This window comes from Prionailurus bengalensis, chromosome E4 (assembly GCF_016509475.1).
Source record: "Prionailurus bengalensis isolate Pbe53 chromosome E4, Fcat_Pben_1.1_paternal_pri, whole genome shotgun sequence".
NCBI lineage: Eukaryota > Metazoa > Chordata > Mammalia > Carnivora > Felidae > Prionailurus > Prionailurus bengalensis.
The window spans coordinates 24490831-24517306 of record NC_057360.1 but is presented as its reverse complement, the minus strand read 5'-3'; the positions used below and the strand labels follow the sequence as shown (position 1 = coordinate 24517306).

The following is a 26476-nucleotide window of genomic DNA, read 5'->3' as shown; positions in this document are numbered from 1 at the left end:
GCCAAAAAAAAGTATTATTTTCTGTAGTTTTTTTGAGGGGTGATGTTCTATACCTTCATAGTTAGTTCTCCATTTTTAGCATAGAAGAGCCAAGGAGCAGTGGAATAACGTAATACTGAGTTTTCACAGAATAATTGCCAAATATAGTTTTGTTCAACTTATGAAACATCTGTTTTTCTTCTTTAGTGTCACCTTGTTTCTGCATCTAAATCAACCAGAGCTCTCTTACCCAGAATCTTTGAATCAGCAGGAACTTTTCTGATATCTTCACCTACAACTCCTGGGTTCAGGCAAAATTCTATTACAAGACATTCTATATGATGCTCCAGCCACCTTTGATTTACTTTTTTGTGTGAACATTCTTTTTTCTTCTTGATAGATGTTTAGCCTTGCCATGTGTTCCAGTCTGTTCTTTCAGTACCTACCAAACTCCGTTCTCTACCATCCACCATGTTTCTTCTTGCTATCTTCTACATTCGTCTGTTTTTGGTGTCTCCCTCTCCCCCCATTGTTCGTTCCTTTCCTGTATTTCTTCCCTTTTCTATTTGCTGACTCTAGCCATTCTGAGCATTTACTTGTTTACCTAATTTTATCTCAGCAAATTCTTGCCCATTACAAATGTACAGGTATAAGTAAAGCTGAAATAGATAATTCCTGTGCTTAGTAGTAAAGGGTACACAAGGGTACACAGAATTTGTATTCAGTTATGGAAGTGGTTTTTATCTTAGAAAAAAGTAGGACATTTTAAATCATGAGTTGGGTCCTCAGGGTGTCTTATTTTATATTGTGAATTCTGCACATTAAAAAGTGTGGTGATAGAACCAATGTATTTCTAATTTTGTAACGTTAGTCAAATCACTTGATATTTCTGTTGCTTTCATATCCTCATCTGAAAAAATAGAGCTTCATCACTATATATACTATATTGCTGCTAGTTTATCTCCAGGATAAGTGAGACAAATGTATCGAGTAAGCTAGGGAATGCAGTTTGCTACAGATATAGATTATTCTCTTGGCTTATGCTAGCTATCATGTTTTCCTTGCTCCCTTCCCCTTCCCCTCCCCACCCTCATGTTATTTATCTATCTTGCTCATTTGACTGTGAGCTCTTTAAGAACATAGATTTTCTTATTCATCTCTGTTATCCCTGTTGCTTACCATGGTGTCTGATATAGTAACCAAATATTTGAATGAATATATTTAAGTAAATATTTGAATGGATGGAATAGAACGGAAAGAACTGTGTGGGGCCAATAATGAAACCCTTGGGGAACAAGGTCAGGGGAGAAATGCTTTTGAATAAAGGAGGCTGAAAAGGAATGATTGGTTAGACAACAACAACAACAACAAAAAAGCAAAGCTCAGTGATCAGCCTTAAGGTTAGCTGTTTTAAATGCAGCAAAGAGGTCCAATAGGATAATGACTGAAAAGTGTCCATTGTATTTGCTTATTAGATAACTGGGTCTCATATGGACAACAGTTTCAGTAGAGTGGTGGTGGATGGTAGGATGGGAAGAGGGGTTTGTGTGGAAGGCAGATCATAATGGATTAAGAAGTGAATAGGAATTGAGAAAGCAAATAGGACACGTGTGGATTCCTTTGAAGCAGTTTGGTTAAGAAGAGGAAGAGACATTAAAAGGTTACTGGAGGAGGAATCTAGGATCAAGGAGGGGAGTGTTTTGGTTTTGGATTATTATATTTTCTGTGGGCGACACTTGATATTTGCAGGCCATAGCAAAGAAGCATGAGAAGTTGACAATAGATATAAGAGTTAGGGGATGGTAGGCAGGAGGCAGACAAGAATGAAATAAGCATGCTCAGACAGAGGAGTTAGTTCTGACGAGGAGGAGGTAGGTACCTCTAATAGTAAGACTAGAGGAGATAAAGGAGGAAGAAGTGGGTAGTCTCCATAAATGTCAAAAGTCCCTTGCAGGTCTGTATCAGATCCATTGTGTATGCAAAGATAAGAACTGACATAGGACTTAAAATAAATCTCAGGGAACTCCTAAAATCGAACAAATATGTTGGCTTGCATTTAAGTCCTATTTGTAACCACTCAGTCTTTAATGGTTTTTGTGTCTCTCTAAGAGAAATAGTAGATAGATAATTTCTTGGAGTTGCTTGCTGAATGGGACTGAATACCCTATTCAGGTAAAAAAGTCTTTTTAAATAACGTTTCTGTTCCTTTTAGATGCACATCTTAGATTGCTCTAATACTTAAGAATTTAAAAGATATGATTTATAATAAATGTTACTAGTTATCCTATCCTGTTTTCTTAGAGTCTTTGCTCTGGTCTCAGTAGTATATGATATTAGGTATACATGTTAAAGTATACAAACTTTACTGTTAGAGCACTGCTGACTTACCAGTTCTGACTTACCACTAAATCTTGCTCATGTTTTCCTTTTAGTTATTACAAGAACTGTGTACGGTGTTTAATGTAGATTTACCATGCCGTGTGAAGTCTTCCCAATTGGGAATTATCAGCAATAAACAGACGCATACCAGCGCCATAGTGAAGCCACAGTCTAGCTCCTGTTCTTATATCTGCCAGCACTGCCTCGTCCACCTTGGAGACATTGGTGAGCCTTTGGTGTGAAGGAATTGCTAATATATTCGTCCTTTTCTTTGGAGTAGTCATAGAAAGAAGCTCTTTTCCCTCAAACTGAGTATGTACACACAATTTCATTTGCCATAAGAGGAAATTATAAATTGTATATTAAAGAATTTACATTGTCTCAGTATTTTGGGATTGGCAAAGGATTTTCAAGATAGTAACTTTCATATGAAGATGTAAATTTTATTCGGACTTCACGCAGATGTAGGCAAATTAATAGCAAAAATGTAATCAAAGCTAAAGTTTTCAAAGTGGTGCCGTAATGTCTTTTAAATTACAAGTCTGTACTCTTGGAATTGCAGGGTTTATAAGTTACTCCTGAAGCTAGATTGTCTTCTTTTCTTCCTATCGTCAGTATATTAAAACCTCATTTTTAATTGTTTCCTTTTTGCAGTTAAATTTGTTTTTCTATTTAATGTAGTTTGTCTGAGAGTGTTATGTAACTTATTCTTGTTCGTCCCTTTAAGGTGACCTAAAAGGGTTGTAAAATAAATTAACTATAGGATTATGTTTCAACTGTCCTCAAATAACAAGGAATGGAGAACATTCCTTTGAGTTCGAAGATTTTAGATATCTAGATGTCATATAAATCATTGACTCCATGTGGGGTCATGTCAAAGTAAGCACCAAGTTCTGCATGGAGACTCAGTGAATAGTGCATTTAGGTTGTTTTTGCTTTTAGTGTATCCTGTGCACACACATACTTAATATCGCAGTAGGTATGAGACATTTTTCAAAGTCAGTTTATAAGATATTGAAGAAATACATAATTTTCAGATCATATTGTATAGTGTTTTTTGTTTTGTTTTGTTTTTAAGTGCCATATAACTCACCCCTTCTTGGTGGGCCGGCTCCAGGTCACCAGCATAGTCCATAGGGGGAGCTGGTGATGCATGACACTGGAGGACCTGAAAATGGGGGCTAGGTAAGCTTTACAATTGGTTCCATGCTGAATGTCCCAAATAGGGAAGGCCAGATGGACACTTCACACATAATCCTATAGTTAATTTGTTTTAAAGTATTTTCTGTCTTTAATTATCTTAAATTAATTTTAATGTGTTTATTATCTTTAGAATTTAAATCTGTAGTTGTTTTGAAAATAGTACCCTACTAGTTTTTTTATTCATTGTTTGTTTTTAAACTAAAGTTTCTTTTTCCTCTTCTCAGCTCGATACAGAAACCAGACCAGCCAGGCAGAGTCCTACTATAGGCATGCAGCTCAGCTTGTCCCCTCTAATGGTGAGTGGGCCTCTCACAGCAAGTCGTGGTTGACTAGGATACTTGATTCTCTATAGCAGTATGGAAAATAAGGCTCATCTTTCTTCAGGTTTTTGAAAGCAAAAGATTTTGGAGTTTTGGTATTAAGTTTTGGAGATTTGGTATTGATTGACTTGGAGTTTTGGTCATATTTTTTCTTTTCGTTGTATATTCTATATAAGCAGAAGTGGATTTTTTAAATAAAAACTGTTGTTGTCAGTAAACCAGTATAAAAAGAATATCCCCTAATGTGATCTAAAATTGTTTCAATAACTCTGGCTTCCTTAATTGTCTCTTAATACCACCATTTCCTTACCAGAAAAATTTTTATTTATCTAAGAGATAGTGCTTATGTCTTTTGATGGCCTCAAAATCGACATTAGCAGTGATTCTTGTTTGGTGAAATACATCATTCTTGTTAAGCCAAATTGAAATTCTTTTAGATTCTGAAAGGAGCTCCTTTCGAGCAGGGTGGCAGTTGGGCACACTGTTCGTTTCATTTTGTCTCTGGCTGCTTTCCCACAGCGGTGGCAGACGTGGTAATTGTGATGGAGTCTCCTAGGCCCACGTGAAGTCTTACCAATGCTTCTAGTGCTCTCTACCCTAATGACGTGCTTTTTAACCTGTACATGCTATGTTCTGTTGTGGGAGTGTACTGTTTTGAATTATGCCCATTTGTAATGAGTTACTCATGAGATTTACTTTATAAAATACTCCCCATTATTAATTTAAAGGTTTGAAAACTGATCACCTGTATTCTGATAGCAAGACTGTGCATCTTGGCTTACTTTAGCATCTTAACTTTCTCCTCTAGGTCAGCCTTACAATCAGTTGGCTATCTTAGCTTCTTCCAAAGGAGACCATCTGACCACAATTTTCTACTACTGCAGAAGCATCGCTGTGAAGTTCCCGTTCCCAGCTGCCTCCACTAATCTACAAAAAGCACTTTCTAAAGCACTGGAAAGGTAGGGCTGACTTTTCCAAGAGGACTTTGTGTAACCTGGTAGTCTTCACCTGTCAACCTGATAGCGTACAAGAACTGATAGTTACCTGTGCTTCTCTTCCATTTGCCTAATTTCTCAACATGTAGATACGTTTTAATAGTTTTGCATGTAGTCATTGCTGAATTTCAAGCAGTCAGCCTCTGATTTGTTCCCAGTAGAGGAGTACAGGCTGCTGAATTCTCACAACTCCTCTGAGTGTGTTGCAGATAAAAAGTTTCATGCAGAGTCTTCTCCTTGTGTATCAGGTGCTCAAATAATGTTTTTTTGCAGACTGAAACCTCTTTTAAGAGGTGTTAGCCATTTTGCTGCTTAAGATTCATGGAAATTTTTCTTCCATTTCAGCCGGGATGAGGTGAAAACCAAATGGAGTGTTTCTGACTTCATCAAGGCCTTTATTAAATTCCACGGTCATGTGTACCTGAGTAAGAGCTTGGAAAAGTTGAGCCCACTTCGAGAGAAATTGGAAGAACAGTTTAAGGTTAGATTTCAAAAATAGAGAATTTTTTTGTCTTGTCTAAATCAGGAAGCATAAGATATTGATGAAGTTGACTCCTAGTTTTTATGTCATTACTTAGCTGTGAACTCTTGGTTAAAAGTAAATTTGAAGCATATGGAGTTTTTGCATACAGCATCCCCTCAATTTAAACAGAGATACCATCTATAAAGAAATATAGCAGTGGTGTTTTCACTAAATAGCTGCTGTTTGGCAGAAAGTTACCAAAGTGGGGAGAAAAAACCAACTCCTCCTTCTTCTCAGATCAAGCACCTTTCTCTCTCAGTTTTGAAAGTACTACTTTTGATGGTTTTTATATTCTTAGATATAATTCTGGTACCTACTTTATAATATTTCCATTTTGCAACCCGGGCTCATTATTCTCATTGTGCTTTGATCCATCAGGATTTGTGATAGTTTGAAGGAAAGGAATGAGAATTTCATTCTTTTATTAATTTGTGTAAGGAAATAAATTAACCTTTGTTATATTTATATATATGAAAATGATCTTTTATTAGAATATTGAATTAGCAGTATTAATTCTGTCTTTAATTCATGTATTCAACAAATATTTGACTGCCTGTTAATGTCAGTCACTGTTTTAGTCACTGGGATCAACAGTGAACAAGACAGTCTTTTTTTTTTTTTTTCAACGTTTATTTATTTTTGGGACAGAGAGAGACAGAGCATGAACGGGGGAGGGGCAGAGAGAGAGAGGGAGACACAGAATCGGAAACAGGCTCCAGGCTCTGAGCCATCAGCCCAGAGCCCGACGCGGGGCTCGAACTCACAGACCGCGAGATTGTGACCTGGCTGAAGTCGGACGCTTAACCGACTGCGCCACCCAGGCGCCCCATGAACAAGACAGTCTTAAAGAACATTTTATATTTCTTGGTTGCTTCTGGGTATCTAAGCACTTGGGATGTTGTCTATAACTGCCTTACAGTTTTATAAGTAGTATAAAAGTAACATGTTCCAGAGATTGTAAAACTTAGTTAAGAGACATAAATTAGCCAAGTATAGTCAATGTGAAGTAGTTTTACAGATAATCATTTTGCAGTTAACACTTTTTATGTACAAGAGATTGTACTAAATAACTATAATAGAAATAATTTGTTTTTGAATAATCTTTTAGAGTCTCCTGCTGCTTTCTGCTTCTTTTAGGGGCCTATTTCAACTTTTAGCCCATGATTTACAGAATCAAGTACAAGCAAGGAACAACTAATTTTTATGCCCTAACTAAGCTATTCTGCCTGTACAAAACAAACAAGTCTGAATAGTTTCATTATAAGTGGTCAGATATATGAAGGATTATTTTAAAATAACTTCTCTTTGTCTTTTCTGAGGTCAGAACTAAAATCATTAATCCTAAAAAGATATCTGTAGGGGGTTGCTAAGGATTCTGTCTTTTGAGAGCTTAAAAGTCAGGTTGACAGTCGTCTTCCTTGGATGGTTTAGGTACAGTTCTGTAAACTAGCAGGGGATTGGATCCAATGACCTGTTGAGATTGCTCCTGGTTCTGTTTCTGTGAAATAGGGATTGGGGGGAACCTACCTTAATTAGGTCCTCTCTATATGGAAGTTACTCTGGTCTAGAGTCTAGTCAGTTTTGCATTTGATTCAAGTTCAAACATTAATATTGAAATATATATTTCCATATATAAAGTTTGGGGGGTTATGTGGACAATTCCTAAAAGATGCTTTGAAGTATCATTCCAACACTCTAAAGTTAAACATAGCATGAGGCAGATCTATTTTTAACTTTACTCATTACTGAAATACCAGAAGAACATTGTTGGAGTGAAATTCTAGCACAGTTGAGTAAATATTCAAGTGTTTCTAAAGCATATGTAGATAATTAGTGTCGTCTACATGTAAACTTCAGCATATCTAACTAGTAATCTTTAGCTACTAAGCAGAAATGTTTACCAAATTGAGGTGTATTAAAAGATTTAAGGCCTGTGATTTAGGAAATGAGATGCAAGCCTTTTTATATATGTTAAATACATGCTGTTTTTTTCATGGTACTGAGTTCAGTAAACTCCACAGCTGCTGTTGAAGGTGCCTTTGAGTAGCAGTGTGTCCGTTCCAATCTGATTTTGTTCCTAGTGAGGCCCTCTGCTTCCTACAATACAATCTAAATTTTATGCAAATATAACTACATAATTACACTTTTACTTCTAAAGATGTGAATTATTCCTTCACCAAGTACTTACTGAGTGCCTACTGTGAACCATATACTTCTCTAGGATTTTAGAGGTGGAGGGGAGAGCAAGACACAGTCTGTGCCTTCGTGAAATTTTACATTCTCATTTGCTAGTACTTAGGATAGACTCACATGCATTAATTCTTCTGTGCATACACTAGAAAATCCTTTAAAGGGCTGTGATTGTCTTCTATAGGACATTGCTGCCTAAAATAAAATGCCAATGGATCAATAGATACGTTGTTCTGTTTTACTCATAAGAAAAAATGCTTTTTGAAAAATACAAATTAATATTCTCATTTTTTGCCAATATTATATGTTTATATAAATGGTCAGTTTATCTAAAAGGTTAGATATAGAGACTGAAGGAGAAGTTTTATGGGAGAATTCAGAAGAAGAGATAGGATTTGGGGACATTTTAAAGAAAGGAAAAATGCTTGATGCCTTTGAAAAAGGAATGAGCATTCTCCATGTATATACTGGCATGGTAGGTGGCAAGGAAGCTGAGAGAGTAGCTGAAGTGGAATTGAATGGTATTTTCCTGCCGTGATAATGGGAGAGATCTTGCTAATAGGATCCTAAAACTTACTCTGGATGTTTCAGGTTCTTTATGTAAATAGAAAAAAAACTCAGAAGTTGCTGGAGAAAGGCAGTTCTAAATTTCTGAGATGGTAGGATCTCTTGTCACTGCTTGTAGAATCATCAGTAAGATTGTCTGTTTCCCACTATAAGGCTAGTGACAGTGAGAAGGAGGGAGGTTGGCTGTAGCTAAAGTGTAGGGTGAAGCCAAGATATCATCACTTGTAGCTGTCAGCTTTGTTAGGAACTTGTGTTTGAAAAATATTTTCTATGGGAGTAATCTAAAATTACTGCAGATATTAAGGTAGAAGGGTGAGGCCACTGGCTGAGAGCATGTAGTGAATTCTTCTTGTAATAACCTGGTTTAGCAGGTTGCTATAAACACTAGTTACTAAGGTAAAGGAATTTGATGATGAAGATCATACATGTACTTTTCTAATAGGGAAACATGTCAGTGTTATAATTTGTAGAAGGGCCTGTACCACATTATTAATTGTTTTAGTATATCATTTACCCTGTGTTCCAATATTGTTGCTCTGTACCTCATTTATAAATAAGTGTCTTTAAATGCGTCAAGCCTTTGAAAGAGTAAATTTTATGACAAATTTTGGAAGTCATACTTTGTGTACCAGAAGTTCAAAAACATTGTTTAGTCTTCTGGTTTGAAATTTTTCTTTTTTACTGTGTACATCTACTTTCTAGTCATTGATTCTAATTTAATATTTTACTATATGTGCATCTCATATAAAACCACTTCTAATGGATTAAGATGTATACTTTTACTGACTGATGCCCAAAACTTTTTTTTGCATCATATTAAAAAATACATGGTTTCTCGGGGAAAAAAAAAAAAAAGTATCGTGAAAAACAGCTGGAGGAACTCTGTGGTGTTGGGGCTCATTCCTTTCAAGAATTCCTTTCAAGGCAAAGAGTCAGCATGAGAGATATCAGACCACATTGGACTTGATTAAAATCCTACAATTAAGAGCTGATTCAAAGGGGCACATGCACCCAGTATTTACAGCAGAGTTATCAATAATAGCCAAATTATGGAAAGAACCCAATGTCCATTGACTGATGAATGGATAAAGAAGATGTGGTGTGTGTGTGTGTGTGTGTGTGTACACGCACACAATGGAATATTACTCAGTGATCAAAAAGAATGAAATCTTGATGTTTGCAACAACATGGATGGAACTAGAGTATATTACGCTAGGTGAAATAAATTAGAGAAAGACAAATATCACATGATTTCACTCCTATGTGGAATGTAAGAAACACAACAGATGAACCTAGAGGAATAGAAGGAAAAATAAGATAAAAACAGGGAGGCACATCATAAGAGACAAATACAGAGAACAAACTGAGGGTTGCTGGAGGGGAGGTGGGTGGGGGGATGGGCTAAATGGGTGGTGGGCATTAAGGAGGGCATTTGCTGGGATATGAGCACTGGGTGTTATATGTAAGTAATGAATCAATCACTAGGTTCTACTCCTGAAACCAGTAACTACACTGTATGTTAACTAACTGAATTTAAATGAATGAATGAATGAAGTCATTGACTCATCTGTGACTCTGTTACCCATCTGGTTCTAAATGCAGACTGCCACTTTAGTTCTTGTGTTGAAGGTGGCTCCTATTCTCGATAATCTGCGGTATTTCTGTCTTACTTTACAGAGGCTGCTGTTCCAAAAAGCTTTCAACTCTCAGCAGTTAGTTCACGTCACTGTCATCAACCTGTTTCAACTTCATCACCTTCGTGACTTTAGCAATGAAACAGAGCAGCATAGTTATAGCCAAGATGAGCAGCTGTGTTGGACACAGTTGCTGGCCCTCTTTAGTGAGTATTAAATTTTTAATTTTAATTCAAATCATTTAATTTTCTGTGCTGTCTTCTTTGGAAAGCATAATCTTAGGCATTTTCATCCTCAGAGTGTTAGTGACAACAAAAATGCCTCCTATATAGGCCTAAACCCTAAGTTCTGTCCTTTTATCTCCTGATACCCTCCCCTCATCAAATACACCTGTAACATGTTTTTAAAGATTTCATTTTTAAGTAATCTCTACACCTAACATGGGGCTCGAACTCACAACCCTGAGATCAAAAGCTGTACACTCCCCCGACTGAGCCAGCCAGACACCCCTGTAACAGTTTTTAACATGGGGGATAAAAGCCTTTTTAGTAAAAAGCTGTGATGGGGCCCCTGGGTGGTTCAGTCGGTTAAACCACCAACTTCAGCTCAGGTCATGATCTCACGGTTTGTGGGTTCGAGCCCCATGTCAGGCTCTGTGCTCATGGCTCAGAGCCTGGAGCCTGCTTCCAATTCTGTGTCTCCCTCTCTGCCCCTCCCCTGCTCCTGCTCTGTCTCTCTCTCTCTCAAAAATAAATGTTAAAAAAAAAAACAAAACAAAACTGTGAAGTATTTAAGCATTAAGGGAGATACAGCAGAAGTTTTATAATGCTAGTTTAATTTGGACTGGTACATTGTTTCAAATATCTTATGTTTTCTGAATACATTTTTTTTCTTTAAGTGTCTTTTCTTGGCATCCTGTGCAAGTGTCCTCTCCAGAACAAGTCTCAGGAGGAGTCCTACAATGCCTATCCCCTTCCTGCAGTCAAGGTCTCCATGGACTGGCTGAGACTCAGACCCAGGGTCTTTCAGGAGGCAGTGGTAGATGAAAGACAGTAGTAAGTGTCTTAGAATTTCATGTTAGTTTGTGTGCTTTGTTTATTTGATATTCATGGATATGTAGAAACCGCCTCTAAAACACAACATCTGAACAATGGAAGACTTTGTGTTTTCCACCCACTCTCTGGAAATTGAACTGAAGACCTCTTTGTATGTTTTTCATTTATTTGTTTGAATTTCTTGTGTGAGGCAAAATCTTAAGGATTTCTGACTCCCTGTGTGTTTCCCTCCCCCCCCCCCCCATTCCTGGCTGCAATCATAGGGAAAAAGCATTTTTCACATTTCAAAATGAAATTGAAGTAAAAACCAGTTTGTTTCTTACCCATTACAGTATGCTCCAATTTTCTGTTTAGAAGTTGAAGAGAAGTGATTTTTTACTTTTTCCATTATTTCCTATACATAAGCTGTTTGGTCCTGCCTTACAGTAACACTGCGTTTGAGTTACATTTGCTTGTTTTGAGCATAGAGGATTGGGAGTTATTTTGGCTCTCACCGTTTTCTCTCTAATCTCTACTCAGAATAATTCTGATGGTTCTTAGGAGATTTGATTTTATGGTAACAAATGAAAACTTTCAGTTTACCTTGGTATTTTAACAATGTGTGGACTTTCTCACATAAAGAAAAAGGTGTAGTCATTACTTTGAACAAAGGATGTGATTTGACTATGGTGTACCCCAACCCCGTCACAGATTAAGAGCTAGCAGTGGATTCCACAACTGATAATGTGTGTGACAGCTCTATCAAAACATAATATGTTGTTTCTCTGGTCAGTGTGTTCCCAGTACCAATTATCGGTGTTTAAAACTGACAAACGATTTTCACTAATTGTTAAATTAGGAGTCTGGGAAATGGCCTGCAGTAGTAGGTCTCTATTGTGCAAATATGACCCTTCTGGTGTATCTTTTACCTAGACAGACATCTTTGAAAATAGGTTTTAGGAAATCATACAGCATTGAAAATGCTGAAGCGAGAAGGGAAAGTACATAAAGTCTAGGCCCTATAGATAACATTGTCCTGGATTGTTAGTGTTCTAGTATCTCCATTTTAGACAAAGTCTGAATTGTCTTTTTAATTTACAGCATTTGGCCCTGGCTGATTTCTCTTCTAAATAGTTTCCATCCCCATGAAGAGGATCTTTCAAGTACTAATGGTAAGGGCTAACTTAACTTGATGTTGTTAACATCGTTCCCCATCACTGATAGTAGGCTTAAGGCGAGAGAAAAACATGTTTTGTTTTCGTTTAAGTTCAGTAACTCAGAAGGGACTTTCAATGCTGCAGTTATCATGAATAAGTGGATAGAAGTAGAGGGAATGTTCTTCCAGTTCTTTCAGCAGCATATGCTCCTGTTTGAATAGGAGTCCAGAGAGTACAATACCTTTAAATTCTTTCCGGCTTCTTCCCTCCCTCCTCATTTTTACTGTTTTTTTTTTTTTTTTTTTTTTTTTTTTTTAAGAGAATTAATTTGAACAGTGTTACTCTGTTAAAGTAATACCTGCTTATTATAGAACATCTGGGACATACAAACATTAAGTACATAAGTCACCCATGGTTCTCTCTTACAAAGATACGTTGTATTGTTTTCATATTATAGTGTATTTTCTTGGGACCTTTTTCTTAGTGTACATATACATACCTGCCTGTGACTGATATCAGATACAGCTTTGTGCCTGCTTTTTAAAGTTAATGTTACATTGTTAGCATTTCCCTTTGCCATTTAAACATTTGAAGTGTGATTTTTTTTTTACTGGCCGCATAGTATTCCATCCTGTGGATATGCCATAATGTATTTAATCACTGTCCATTTGCTGTACAATTTTCCACATTGTAAATAATTCTGCACTGAACAATCTGTAGTTAACTCCTTTCTGATGATCTTACTTCCATCAGATCAGTGCTTCTCAAGCAATTTGCAAACGAATCACCTGGGGTCTTGTTAAAATGCAGTTATGATTCAGTAGGTTTGGGACAATGCCTAAGATTCTGCATTTCTTGCAAGCTCCTGGATGATGTCGGTGTTGTTTTTCAATACTTTGAGTAACAAGGAGATAATCTAAACAGTGGGATTACCGATGTGGGGCTATGAATTTTTAAGGCTGCCAGGGAAAAAATAGTCCATTGTATCCATCCCCCTCGGCACTGAGTAGTAGATAAGTATTAGGGGACAATGTCTAGTGCGCAGAGGTAACCTGTTTTTAAATTAAAATGTTTTACAAATCTTGATTTCTACCCCTCTGTAGCTACACCACTTCCAGAGGAGTTTGAGTTACAAGGATTCTTGGCTTTGAGACCTTCTTTCAGGTGGGTGGCAGCTGAAGGAGCTTTATTTTATTATCAGTGGTTATAGTATTAAAATTAGGAACCAGGCTTGGGTGTAGAAGAACCTTTGATCTACCCAGCTTTGTCTTATTTTCTTAACTAAAAGCAAAAGTGTTTTTAATATGAAGTAGATTTGTGTATGTCATGCCTTTAATTGCTCTGTAATGCCAATACTGAGTGCTTTTACAGACTTGGGGGGAAGGAAAGGAAAAGAAGAAAATTGCTTCTCCCAAGTGGTATTTATTCACTGGATTTTTTTATACTTTGTTGAAATTAGAGGGGAAATCTCAAAAATGGGAACCAAATGCAAACCAAAGGATATTGCTTGACATTTTTCATATCATTAATAATGACAAAGCAATTTGTTTTTCTAGTCATTTTTGTCTCTTCTTAGAGGAAGAACTTCTTACTCCTTTTCAGGTTGAACTTTTTGGTCTGTGTCCTTGTTACCCTCTCTCTGCGTTGTAGTTCAGTATCTTTTTATTTATTTAACAGCTGGTTACTTCCTTTTGGCCTGCTAACATTCAAGTGTACCCTGTTCTTTTTAAAAAGTAAAATTGACAACCCTTTCTTCCTCTGATGTTGCTCTATCTTTCTCTTCGTCATCAAACTTTTTTTTTTTTAATGTTTATTTTTTATTCTTGAGAGAGAGCACAAGCAGGGGCAAGACAGAAAGATAAGGAGAGAGGGAGAATTCCAGGTAGGCCCTGCACTGTCAGTGCACAGTCCAACACAGGGCTCAAACCCACAAACCATGAGATCCTGACCTGAGCTGAAATCAAGACTCGGTCACTTAACCACCTGAGCCACTCAGGCACCCCCATCATCAAACTTCTTAAAAGCATAGTGTGTGAGAACTTTACTGACCCCACTTCACTCCCAGTCATTTCTCAGCCTCATTCAACTTAAACTGTCAGTGCGTTTCTGGTTACCAAACTCCATTGACTTCTTTATAATTTTCATCCTGTGTAATTTTCTCTAGCATTGAGTTTATTAATCCCACTCCTATATGAAGCCTCCTTTTTTCTTAGCTGTTTTTCTTAGTTCAGTCCCTTGTACCACATCACTCAGAATATTATCCTCCAGTGTTCTTCCCTGTCCTTTCCTTCCCATTTTCTATATTCTCCCTGGTGATCAAATCCATCCTTTCGTCTGAAGCATTCATCTCTTGGATAGTAACTAAGCCCAAAAGTTTCAGTGTCTGACTTTTTTTCTGACTCATAGTTTAACAATCTGATCTCCCTGTGCATTTCAAACTTTAACATGACCCAAAATGAGCTTGTATTTTCCTATTAGGTCAGCAAAAAAATAATCCTTCTATATTTATCTGTGTGCCATTATCCACCTACATGAACTCTAAAAAATATCCTTATTTCCATTAATCTTTCTCACCAAGTCTTTGTAATTCTGTGTCTAAAATGCCTTTTAGACCCACCTCCTCCCATTTATTTCCCTATATAGTTCAGGCTTTTATCACCATTAACCTGCAGTATAAAAAGCTTCCTAATCAACCTCCCTACTTAGATTCCCTCTCCTGTAGCTCATTTCTGCCCTGCTTTCACGATTATATTTTTAAAAATACAGACCTGTTGAAGTCCCATTAATAACGCAAAGACTTCAGTTCGCTCATCCCCAATTGTTCCAATATCTTTTTTAGCTTCATGTCCAAGTGCTTAGTTTCTCAGTGGTATTTTCTGCCACCTGCCCCCTAATCCTTAACGTAGTATATGTTGGGTAGGTCCTTTTCTTGAGTAACTGTTTTTATTCCTCTGACACATTGTTCATGCCATGCCTAGAGCAGCCCCATTTCCTCTTCTGCCCTTCTCTTACTAGCCTGTAAACACTTAACACACCTGCCAAGGTCCAGCTCAGGTAATAACTTAATCTGTGAAGTCTTTTCAGAGCTTAGCAGAAGGAACTAGCCTTCCTGTTAACTATGCTTATTTGCGTAGTTTTTCTTACAGTACTTATCAGATTGATTTATAATTATTTCTTCCTTAGGGAGATACTGTTTCTCTATCTCATTTATCTTTGTGTCTTCAGCATCTATCCTGCAGCCTGGCAATTCTTAGATACTCAAAAATAATACTGAGTTTAATGAGGAAAAATCTGAAAATCCTTATTTTTTTTCAGGTTGATTTACCTTTCTAATGTCAATGAGCTTTTTGCTGTATATATTTTTTGATATAAATACATTTTTCTGATTTAGGGCCACCTAAAGTAGATAGATTAATACTGTTTATTAGAATAGGCATACTCGGAGACCCTTAGCATTACAGTGGTCATTTCAAGCAAATTATGTAGAATGCAAGGTAAGTGTTGATGAAAACTTTCGTTCTTACAGTAAAAGTATCTTTTTAAATAAAAGTTGTGACTTATTTTAGCTCAATTAGAAAGTAAAATCTGAGTAAAAATATGCAAATGTATATTGTCTTTTTTGTTTTGCTTCACTGTATTTAAAATCTTCGGCAACATACATTCAAAATGCAGTCGATTGAATTTAGTGGCTAGCCTATGTGGAAAAATCTGAAACCATTGCATTTAAATTAGGTAAGCGTGGTTGCCTGGGAAATACCTTTAGAAGTTTAATTTTGTGTAATTTGTGCTTATCTCGATTTTAGGAACTTGGATTTCTCCAAAGGCCACCAGGGCATTACAGGAGACAAAGAAGGTCAGCAACGACAAATACGACAGCAGCGCTTGATCTCTATAGGCAAATGGATTGCTGATAATCAGCCAAGGTATTTCTTATCAGATACACTTACACACCCCACATGTGTTTTAGGCTCTGGTACGATGCTCTTGATTATAAACTCGTAAGCCAGGATGCTGGTAACACATCATCAAATTATGACCCTGGTGATCATAAGTATACTCTGTTTAATCTCTGTGCTCCCCATTACACTGCCTAGTGTAGAGAAATAAGCATTGTCTCCCTTGGTAATCATGAACTTCTGCTCTCATTTGTAAATATCTGTGTAAATCTAACAAAATTGTATGTTCACAGGGATGGTGATTTGTGTTGACAGGGTCGTGGCGGTCCATTTCAGTCAGGATAGACTAGAGTCAGATAGGTTTCTAGTTCTGCCACTCCCCCAGGTGTGTGTCTTTAGGATCTCCCCAGGTGATTCTAACCTTTCCAAAGTCAGTAACTATTTCAGATTAATTTTTATATGCAGGCTCCTGTCCTACTACTGTAAGCACTTAACTGGTCGCATGCTTGAATGAATTTAATCCCTCTGAGCTCTAGTTTTCACACCTATAAAACAGGAATTACAGATCACTACTTCAAGGGTCTGGTCTAGGGCCTTGTACTTAAGACATGCTCAGTAAATATAGCTGTCATTACTAGAAAGCATTAAAGGGGTGTGGGAATGTGTGGTGATGCTAAGGGATAATGAGGATTTGAGTTTTTCTGTAACTGCTTTTTATGCTATATAAAAATATTACACTGTAATATCTTGTTGTCTCTAAGTCTTTAGGGCTGGGAATGTACTTACTTGACTGTTGGGTCCATGCACAGTCCCATTGTTACTGTTTTTTAGGTTTATGGTTTTCATATGTGGATTTATTTTTACTTTTTTAGGCTGATTCAGTGTGAAAATGAGGTAGGGAAATTGTTGTTTATCACAGAAATTCCTGAGTTAATACTGGAAGACCCCAGTGAAGCCAAAGAGAACCTCATTCTGCAAGAAACATCCATGATAGAGTCACTGGCTGCGGACGGGAACCCAGGACTGAAATCAGTGCTGTCCACGGGCCGTAATCTAAGCAACAACTGTGACACAGGAGAGAAACCAATGGTCACCTTCAAAGAGAACATTAAGCCGCGCGAAGTGAACAGAGACCAAGGAAGAAGTTTTCCTCCCAAAGAGGTGAGAAGGGACTATAGCAAAGGAATAACTGTAACTAAGAATGATGGAAAGAAGGACAACAACAAGAGGAAAACAGAAACCAAGAAATGCACCTTAGAAAAGTTACAGGAAACAGGAAAGCAGAATGTGGCAGTGCAGGTAAGCTGTATTTGAACTATAACGCAGGTAGAGGAAGGCTCACACAAAAGGCAAGATTTTTCATTTTGTTCCTAAAGCTTGAGAGTTGGCTCTTCTGGAAGCTTGAATGCGGCACAGTAAGGTCATGTAAAGAGCTGTGGTAGGTGGCTACTCCATCAACCTGTAGAAATTGTAATGTGAGTGAAAAAAATCTCAACCTGTCTTGACATTTCTGTCAATCCTTTCAGTTAGGTAGTTTGAAATGACCAGAGCTGTCAGTTCCGCAAAGAATTCTGTTTGCTTTAGAAGGTGTAACTGCCATTTGTTAGTGTTCTATTGGGAAATGTAGGGTCTTGTACAGAGCCAGTAAGTAGGACCAAGAGTATATTAAGGCTTATAGGTTTTTTTTTCAGATTCACTAAAAAAGATAAAATATATTCTTGGAAAAAGATGAGACTTTTTCTTGACATTGATACCTGTCCCAGCCAGTGGCATTGTATCACTTTAGTGTTATCCTGGCTCATGGGAGTTTGTAAAGCAAGAGTTTAAGTCTCTTGCTGGAAAAAGGTAAACACTACTCAGTTATTATTTGTGACTTTTTCTTAAAACCTTTCCAAAGAGGAGATAGAGATGATTTCATGTCAACAAAGATGATCTTTGTTCTGTGCTGGTTTCATTGATACCGTTCACGTCTGAACAAATACCTAAATAGCCATGTGATTTGTTAGCATATTTTGGCAAATGTATTTGTTTGCAGTAGGCACAAGTAACATTACATTATTGAAGGCTGCTTGCAGATATAAACAGTGCCTTCAGCCTGTTTCATCTACAGAGTTTTTTTGAGAAGGAGAGAAATAAGCACATAATAGTTGCATTTTAAGATTAATAGAGAAACAGAGAAAAACAGGGCAGAAATTGAGAAAAGGCATGGGGAGAGGGAGGTGCTGGGGAAAGACCGAGAATAAGCCAGATGAAATGTAGAAAGCTGGAGGACCAGTGTTCGAGGGGTGAGTCTAGTATGTCCTGCCTGCTCTGCCTCCGTTCTCTGCAGCTGCCTCCCAGCAAGGGCCAGTCTGAGCATCCCCTTTCTGGTCTCTTATCCCTCTTAAATCTGCCTCCAGATGATTAAAGAAAGCTTGACAGGAGTCAGTGTATCACCTCTCTTTACCTCATCCTAAGTTCTCTGTAAATGTACCTGTTTTCCTTCATTTTACTCAATTTGAGCAATGCATGTGACATCTTACTCTCTCTAGCTCATTGTGTAGAATGTTGGGCCCTGTTCTTACTGGTGACAGTATCCTTATTCTAAAGGGGTGGTAGCATTGGGTGGGGGTGGACGGTGGATGCCTGACTGGTATGCTTGAGGCTGCCCAGATGAAATTAAACTGAGGGCCAAAGTGTCTCTCCTGTGAGTTACTCATCATTATTAATTCATTATCCATGTTTGTTGTCTAATGAATTTGAGTATAAAGGGCCCTGGAGCCCATAATAGGTGGCTTAAGATTATAGGCAAGTTTTTTAACCTGTTGGTATCAGATGTCTCATTTGTCAAACAAATGAGCTCTCAGGTCCTTTCTGTATTTAGTATGTTCATGATTTTGTGTAAGCAAAATCATCACACCAATTAAACGAAACCCTTCTATCTTTAATTGACAAATAATTTGTTTTGATTTTTTTTCCCCACTTTTTACTTAGGTATTAAATACCTTCATGTGCTTTTTTTTTTTTTTTTGACATAATGGGGTTTTAAATTCTTTCTTAGAGGTTCTTCTTTGTGATACATTTGAGTTTCAGATTATTATAGATGGTTTTGCTTTTGTTGGTCATAGGTGAAATCCCAGACAGAACTAAGAAAGACTCCAGTGTCTGAAGCCAGGAAAACACCTGTAACTCAAACCCCAAGTCAAGCAAGTAACTCCCAGTTCATCCCCATTCATCACCCTGGAGCCTTCCCTCCTCTTCCTAGCCGGCCAGGTAAATACACATTTTCTACTTAATCTCATCTGTATAGGAGTTTCTGCTCCCTCATTGAATAATTTATACTCTGTCAGAGTTACATTACTAAACCATAATGTTAAAAGGTAGAAGGAAGTTCTCTTTTCTCTGATGCTTACTAAGTTCTTTTTGAACCATTTCTCTGTAGTATATATACAAATGCATGTTTGTTATCATGAAGGAATTCCTATCACTAAACATAGCATTTAAGAAACCACCTTTAGAATGCTCCACTTGATTCAGTGGATAGAAATAGCAGCCAATACTCTGTATTTAATTCTTGAAATCAAGTTAAAGATTGATGCTTGATCAGTCTTACTTGATGTCTGATTCCTGCCGTTTATAATTTATTAGAAGACCTCTTCTTCTACCCTACCCCACCTTACCCCCAAATGACTTATTTTTGCCTTTATATTGCTAAGTGTCTTTAGAACTAAAGCTGCTATGTTCTTCTATTTTGAAGGGTTCCCGCCCCCAACATATGTTATTCCCCCTCCTGTGGCATTTTCTATGGGCTCAGGTTACACCTTCCCAGCTGGTGTTTCTGTCCCAGGAACCTTTCTTCAGCCTACAGCTCACTCTCCAGCAGGAAACCAGGTGCAAGCTGGGAAACAGTCCCACATTCCTTACAGCCAGCAACGGCCCTCTGGACCAGGGCCAATGAACCAGGGACCTCAACAGCCACAGCCACCTTCCCAGCAACCCCTTACATCTTTACCAGCTCAGCCGACAGCACAGTCCACAAGCCAGTTGCAGGTTCAAGCTCTAGCTCAGCAGCAATCCCCCACAAAAGCCGTGCCGGCTTTGGGGAAAAGCCCTCCTCACCACTCTGGGTTCCAGCAGGTGAGTCACAGTTGTGCGTACCGTCCAGCCAAGATCAGGAGGAGGGGAGACTGGAATGGTCCAGTGGTTGGTTAATTAGAAATACCAAACTTACTTTGGTTAATTAGAAATACCAAAATTACCAAAGCTTACTACTTAAGCTTTCCAGATGTTTCTGCTATGGAAGGATTATGGAGAAGAATACACTCTCTCTGCTGTTTAGGGAAGTTCAGATGTTTCCCTTTCTCCTTTGTAAAGGATAATAGATCTTAACTACTGTTCTTTGCTGCTGCTGCTGCTGCTGCTGCTTGTCAACTTTGTAGAGAAGAACTTTGTATAAATAATTCTCCTATTTGAAAATAAACTACAGGAGGGAAATAGAATCATAATCTTGACGAGGTGTTAAGAAAGCTATGACACCATTCTTAAATATCATCAACCCCACAGTACTTGGGCTGGGAAGGGGGAACACACACACATAGCACACACGCTTTCATTTGTTCATTAAACCTCATAAATAATTGAATTGAAAGAGAAGGTGAGTTCAGTGCCCATCATCCGAGAAAGCTCTGCGTATTGAAAAACATAAAGGGTAAAGGAAACTGAGTTTTGTCAGTTAAGTTTCTCAAGTTCATTTTGTGATTTCCTGAGTATTGAATATAACATTGCATTTTATCCTCATCTTGATGACAAGCATCTCTTTTTTAGTATCAACAGGCAGATGCCTCCAAACAGCTGTGGAATCCCCCTCAGGTTCAAGGCCCATTAGGGAAAATCATGCCTGTGAAACAGTCCTACTACCTTCAGCCCCAAGACCCCATAAAACTGTTTGAGCCGTCATTGCAACCTCCTGTAATGCAGCAGCAGCCTCTAGAGAAAAAAATGAAGCCTTTTCCCATGGAGCCATATAACCATAATCCCTCAGAAGTCAAGGTCCCAGAGTTCTACTGGGATTCTTCCTACAGCATGGCTGATAACAGAGCTGTCATGGCCCAGCAAGCAAGTGTGGACCGCAGAGGCAAACGGTCACCAGGAGTCTTCCGTCCAGAGCAGGATCCTGTGCCCAGGATGCCATTTGAGGTGTGTGTCCTTTCCCATCACCAGACACAGCGGACATAGGTGTGGGGCTGCGTATCTTTCGAATTTCTAAAGCAGATGCTTGTAAAGGCCACTCTCCGATTCGTTAGCGCTGCGGCACGCTGCCCGGCACCTGGTGTGGCTCCTGGTCTCCTCCACACACTGGCACAGTCTGTTGGATTCGGAGGAGCGAGGGACTCTGTCACCGATGCAGACTGTGGTGGTCTGGCAGAGAAATCATGTGCAGAAATCTTGCACGCGGCATATTGGGGAATCGTGAAACAAAGCTCCTCTCAGTTGGGCTGAATCATCTGAGTTTAAAAATAGGTTTACAGCGTATTTAAACAAATTGCTTTCTGAGAGGAACGAAGTCAGCCACTTATCTTCGATAGTGGAGCTCTCCTTCCTTTCTCTCTTTATTCACGAGAAATGGGTGTGCATGTGTAACTTTTAAAAAGAGCTGTTTCTCTGTTAGCCCAAGATCACGCTGATCACCCTGCTACGCATTGTTTTCCTCACTGGCCGCGTTAACCTTTGATGTGCTGCTCCTTGTTTGTCAGTGGTTTTTGCTCCTTTCTACCGTCTTGCTCTCTCACTGCCACTGTCCTGTGTCACCTTGCTTGTTTCAGAGCTTTTTCTTTGCGTAGTACCGTCTCCCTGGGATTTTTCTGCTTGACTGTACTTACCTCTATCCCCCTAACTGTGCTGCTACTCCTTTGTGCTTTTGTCATCCCTTACTACATCTCACTGTGATCCTTTCTGTCACTAGGACCCCAAGAGCTCCCCTCTGCTTCCTCCGGACCTGTTAAAGAGTCTGGCTGCCTTGGAGGAAGAGGAAGAGCTGATTTTTTCTAACCCTCCTGATCTTTACCCAGCTCTGCTGGGCCCTCTCGCCTCTCTTCCTGGACGGAGCCTCTTTGTATGTATTTGACGTAATTCTTGCTCTAACCCCAGCTTCTTTCCTGAGATTTTGTAGTCCTTGGAATAGATGGTTTCTTTTTTTTCTGGAGCTTTGAGCTTTCTTTCTTTACAGAATTGTACAATTTATTTCTTCACTGCCAAAGCTAACCTTCAAACGGTAGTAGAATATGGCAAAACCTTTCTGACTCCATGGTTCTAAATCTCCGAGTCCTAGCTTTGTTGTAAGTGTTATTCAGGGCTGGTCATAGGATGTGATGCTGGCAAATTAACTTACTTTGCAGGTGGTACTTCCATCTAAACCCAGCAGTTTCAGGGATCGTTTAATCTTGCTTAGGAGCAGTGAGATTTTTCTTCATATAAATGTTCTAGATTTTTTAGTGACATTATTGAAGAGTATGTAGCTCTTTTCTCTTTGGTTAACTAAGAGCCCTGACTTCAATTCAGAGTGAGATTCATAAACAGAATGAGTAAAAATGAAGAGAATTCTATTTAGAAACGTTGGCATACCATAAATGAGTGAATACAGAGAGAAATAACTAGGATGACATAAACTAAAGCCTTATGTATTGATTAGTGGTATCTTTTTTGTTTTTTGTTTTTTTTTTTTGATTAGTGGTATCTTTTTAAAACAATCCTCTAGCATTTCAAAGGATGGCCTTGTATATGCTCATTGATGTTTACATAGCATTCTGCGAAGGTGGGGGAGCATGTAAAAAAAATTGGGAAGACGTATGCTAGAAAGTTTTTCCCTTTCTCTACTCCATCTTAGCAAAACATAAAAACAATTCAGAGTTCTACTTTTTTGCTATTTCTTTCCCATAAACATGAGGCCAGAAAACGTTCATAAGGTTAAAATGCATTGACTTTAGGATTAGAAATAAAAGCTTCACGTCTCTCGTGATAGAAGCTGCCATCCCTGGCGCTTGAATTTCGTGAGTGGGCAAAGAGACTGCCACTCTTCCCCCAAGTGAGAGAAATAAGAGATCCCCTAGAAACTGAAGGAGAGCACAGTGATGGCACCTAGGGGTTTGTGGGAAACCTAACTTAACTGCTAAGCTGTTGGCTCCGTGTGTTTGCCTTTCTTGCTGCTTCTCTGCTCGTGCGGCTTGAAGGCCAGGGGGTTGCCTCTCGGACAACTCATTAACGGCTCCCTGGTTCCCGCCATGTCCCGCCCCCCCCCCAGCTCCATTCACAACGAAACTGGTGGTGGTGCAAGTGGACGTGGAGGGTAGTGTTTTAGGGTTGTTTTCCCCATGTTTACAAAACATATATATAATACTTTCTATATTTAACGTTGTTAATGATACAATATGTGTGACAGTGCCTTGCATGTGGCAGACATTTAATAAATGCTTTGCTGACCTACCGTTCAAGGACAGTGAGCATCAGAGATTCAGCTTTTTTTTTCTCCTGGTAGTTTCCTTAGAGCCAGTACCTGTAAGCTCAACTTCAGCAACTATTTTAACATATACCACAAATAGCTGTTTAGGAACCATGTTGACAAAACCAGTTGTCAAATAGATTTGAAAGCCTTTAAGTCATTAATGTGAGTGTTTTAAAAATTGGGGGAAAAAGACTGCCAGATCAGTTCAGTGTCTTGTTTTGAGAGTATTTTAAATGCACCTCTTAACAAGGGGATTTGGGAAAGTTCCTGCTAGTAAACACTCAGAACTGCCATTTTCCAGCGTCCCTGGTCCCTGCCAGGATCTCTGTGCTAGATTAGAGGTATTGATCCGGGAGGGTTCTGACTCACCTGTGGCAACTGGCATGTAGCTGGTGTCATGGTAGGAATATGTAATTCACATCTTCTGAGCCCGACATTGTACATGACAGGTAAGTACAAGTATGCTTAACTGGTGGTCCTCTACTCTGGTTGTGTAGAAACTTAAAATTGATACTAAGAAAATGGAGGCCATAATGTAACTACTTTTTTTCTTTCTGGCACTGTGAAGAAATCCTTGTTAGAGAAGCCCTCGGAGCTCATGTCACACTCATCCTCTTTCTTGTCCCTCACCGGATTCTCTCTCAATCAGGTGGGTCAACAGTGAAGAATCCTGCATTGTGCTTTTATTGTAGGCTGGAACTTCCTTTCCCGTTCTATTTCAGTACCCCTATTTTTCTCTTGCTTTCTCTCCCATATATTGCTGCCTTCCAGATTTTTTATCCTCTGTCTCTCTCTCTGATTTGGGTATATGAGATACTTGTTTGTTATAAATTTGAACCCTTTAACTTCTCATTAATATGGAAATCCTTAGGGCTCTGTTGTTCAGCCAAGTGAATTACTTGTACTTTTTAATCTGGGTTCTTTACATAGATAGAGAAAATAAAGGGTGAGGGAAAATGAATTTGACAGGGAAACCAAAAGAAACAAAAGTCTTCAAAAGTTTGTCTTACTAAGAAAAGCTTAAAGTGGGGAACCTGGGTGGCTCAGTCAGTTAAGCGTCTGACTCGATTGTGGCTCAGGTCATGATCTCATGGTACCTGAGTTTGAGTCCCACTTCAGGCTGCAGGCCGACAGCACGGAGCCTGCTTGGGGTTCTCCTTCCCTCTCTCTCTGCCCCTCCCCCACTTGTGTGTGTGCATGCACGCGCGCACACAAGTGCACCTGCACACTTTCTCCCTCTCTCAAAATAAACAAGTAAACTTTTTAAAAAAAGAAAAGCTTAAAGTGTATCAGTCATTCATGAACATGAACATTACATTTGCTGAAATCTCTTTCCTTGCAGTGAGTTTGTAATTTGGTTGTCATTGTCTTTCAGGAAAGATACCCAAATAACAGTATGTTCAATGAGGTATATGGGAAAAACCTGACAACCAGCTCCAAAACAGAACTTAATCCTTCGCTGGCCCCCCAGGAGACATCACTGTACTCCCTCTTTGAAGGGACCCCGTGGTCTCCATCACTTCCTGCCAGTTCAGGTATTGGCTAGTCTTTAAATTACAGACCTTGCATTTCTAATACCCTCAAACTGATGGTGAATCAGTATGATTTTACATTATAAATATATTAGCTGTTCTGTTTTTTAAGTAATTTCTGAACGAAAATAGGAAAAAAGCCTGATGAGCCAGTTCATGAAATAAATGCCACTAAAAAAAGCTTTTTCTTACATCCATAACGAGCAGAGTTGTAAGGGAGAAAAATATGGGTTTTAGCTTAAGGTTTCCAGCTGTTTTTTAGTTTGGTTTGTAGATACTCATTCTTTGTAGGAAAAGTTGAACTTTTTAAAATAGAGGGGTTTTTTAATCCCAAGTTTATACTTGGAGTTTGATTTAATAGTAATTCTTAAGGTTAGGCAATTAGAGAATACCAGTAGATAATTTATCTGAAACAGACATGCCAAAATAGTGCATGCACAAAATTGTCTGCTTGGTTTTGCTTTTTTTGTTTTTCTAAAGCAAGGAGTATGCCTTAAGATGGATTAGTGCATCTGGCAGAGTCCCTTTGGGGGCCCTTATTTTTACCTTTGTCCCAAAGCCCTGTGGTTATTTTTAGTAGAATTTAAGTGATCAGATCTACAGAAAACTCAAGTTCTTGGTATGTTTGTGGAACATCTATTTAATGTCTTATGTTGTTTTATTGTTGGTATTTACTAGATCATTCAACACCAGCCAGCCAGTCTCCCCATTCCTCTAACCCAAGCAGCCTGCCGAGCTCCCCTCCAACACATAACCATAATTCTGTTCCATTCTCCAACTTTGGACCTATCGGGACTCCAGATAACAGGGATAGGAGAACTGCAGATCGGTGGAAAACTGATAAGCCAGGTGAGGTCCAGACTTCTTGCCTAGTGAAAGTGAAGTCACTTACTCTGCCCTTCTCTGGTGTTTGGTGTTTGGCAATGATAGAACATCTTGAATTCTTATCTCTTTGCATCTCTCAGCCATGGGTGGGTTCGGCATTGATTATCTCTCAGCAACATCAGCCTCTGAGAGCAGTTGGCATCAGGCCAGCACTCCAAGTGGCACCTGGACAGGCCATGGCCCCTCCATGGAGGATTCCTCTGCTGTCCTCATGGAAAGCCTAAAGGTGAGTGAGTTTTAGGAAAACAAGCCATGAGAGCTGTTTCTGCTTTTGTTCACATAAATAGCTAGGCTCATTCCTAAGGCCCTTAGAACTGATTGATCTATAGCACATATCTAGCTAAGTCCTAGAAACATGATCTGCCTTAGAAGATTCTTGAATAGGAAGTTGTTTTTAATTTGTGAATTCTCTGCTGATAAAGCAGTTATCCTGGGGACAGGGGCGGGGACAGAAACAAAGGTTTTAGTTGCATTCTAAGGTCAAAATTGTGATTCATTTTGGAATGTTTGATTGAAGCCTTTTGTGAACAAGTAAAAGAAGGGTGTCTAAGTTTGGAAATGTTTTGTTTGCCTAAAATCTTTATAGTAAATATTCTGTGGTCTCACGTGGCACTGAGTTTTAGTGGAAACTACTTTCACCTTTTCTGGTTTAAAATCATCTGGTTATAAAAATAACAGGAACTGACTGGTCTTAAAGACAGTCTT

At 38.7% G+C, this 26476-nt stretch overlaps 1 protein-coding gene across 13 annotated transcripts in view; it reads left to right on the top strand.

Annotated features, from left to right (window-relative positions):
- SMG7 (SMG7 nonsense mediated mRNA decay factor) overlaps positions 1–26476 on the top strand; it is a 92403-nt gene that overhangs the window by 63355 nt on the left and 2572 nt on the right. For 3 of the 13 annotated variants that reach the window (XM_043568005.1, XM_043568000.1, XM_043567999.1), the window contains 18 exons: positions 2412–2583; positions 3786–3857; positions 4690–4840; positions 5222–5357; positions 9834–9996; positions 10689–10845; positions 11926–11996; positions 13085–13145; positions 15785–15904; positions 16750–17176; positions 18985–19129; positions 19614–19993; positions 20681–21052; positions 21819–21968; positions 23923–24003; positions 24730–24889; positions 25565–25735; positions 25852–25997. In XM_043568005.1, the coding sequence (XP_043423940.1) occupies positions 2412–2583; positions 3786–3857; positions 4690–4840; positions 5222–5357; positions 9834–9996; positions 10689–10845; positions 11926–11996; positions 13085–13145; positions 15785–15904; positions 16750–17176; positions 18985–19129; positions 19614–19993; positions 20681–21052; positions 21819–21968; positions 23923–24003; positions 24730–24889; positions 25565–25735; positions 25852–25997 (3135 nt within the window). The remainder of the gene's footprint in view (positions 1–2411; positions 2584–3785; positions 3858–4689; positions 4841–5221; positions 5358–9833; positions 9997–10688; positions 10846–11925; positions 11997–13084; positions 13146–15784; positions 15905–16749; positions 17177–18984; positions 19130–19613; positions 19994–20680; positions 21053–21818; positions 21969–23922; positions 24004–24729; positions 24890–25564; positions 25736–25851; positions 25998–26476) is intronic. The other 10 variants (XM_043568004.1, XM_043568002.1, XM_043568008.1 and 7 more) reach the window with 5 other exon arrangements.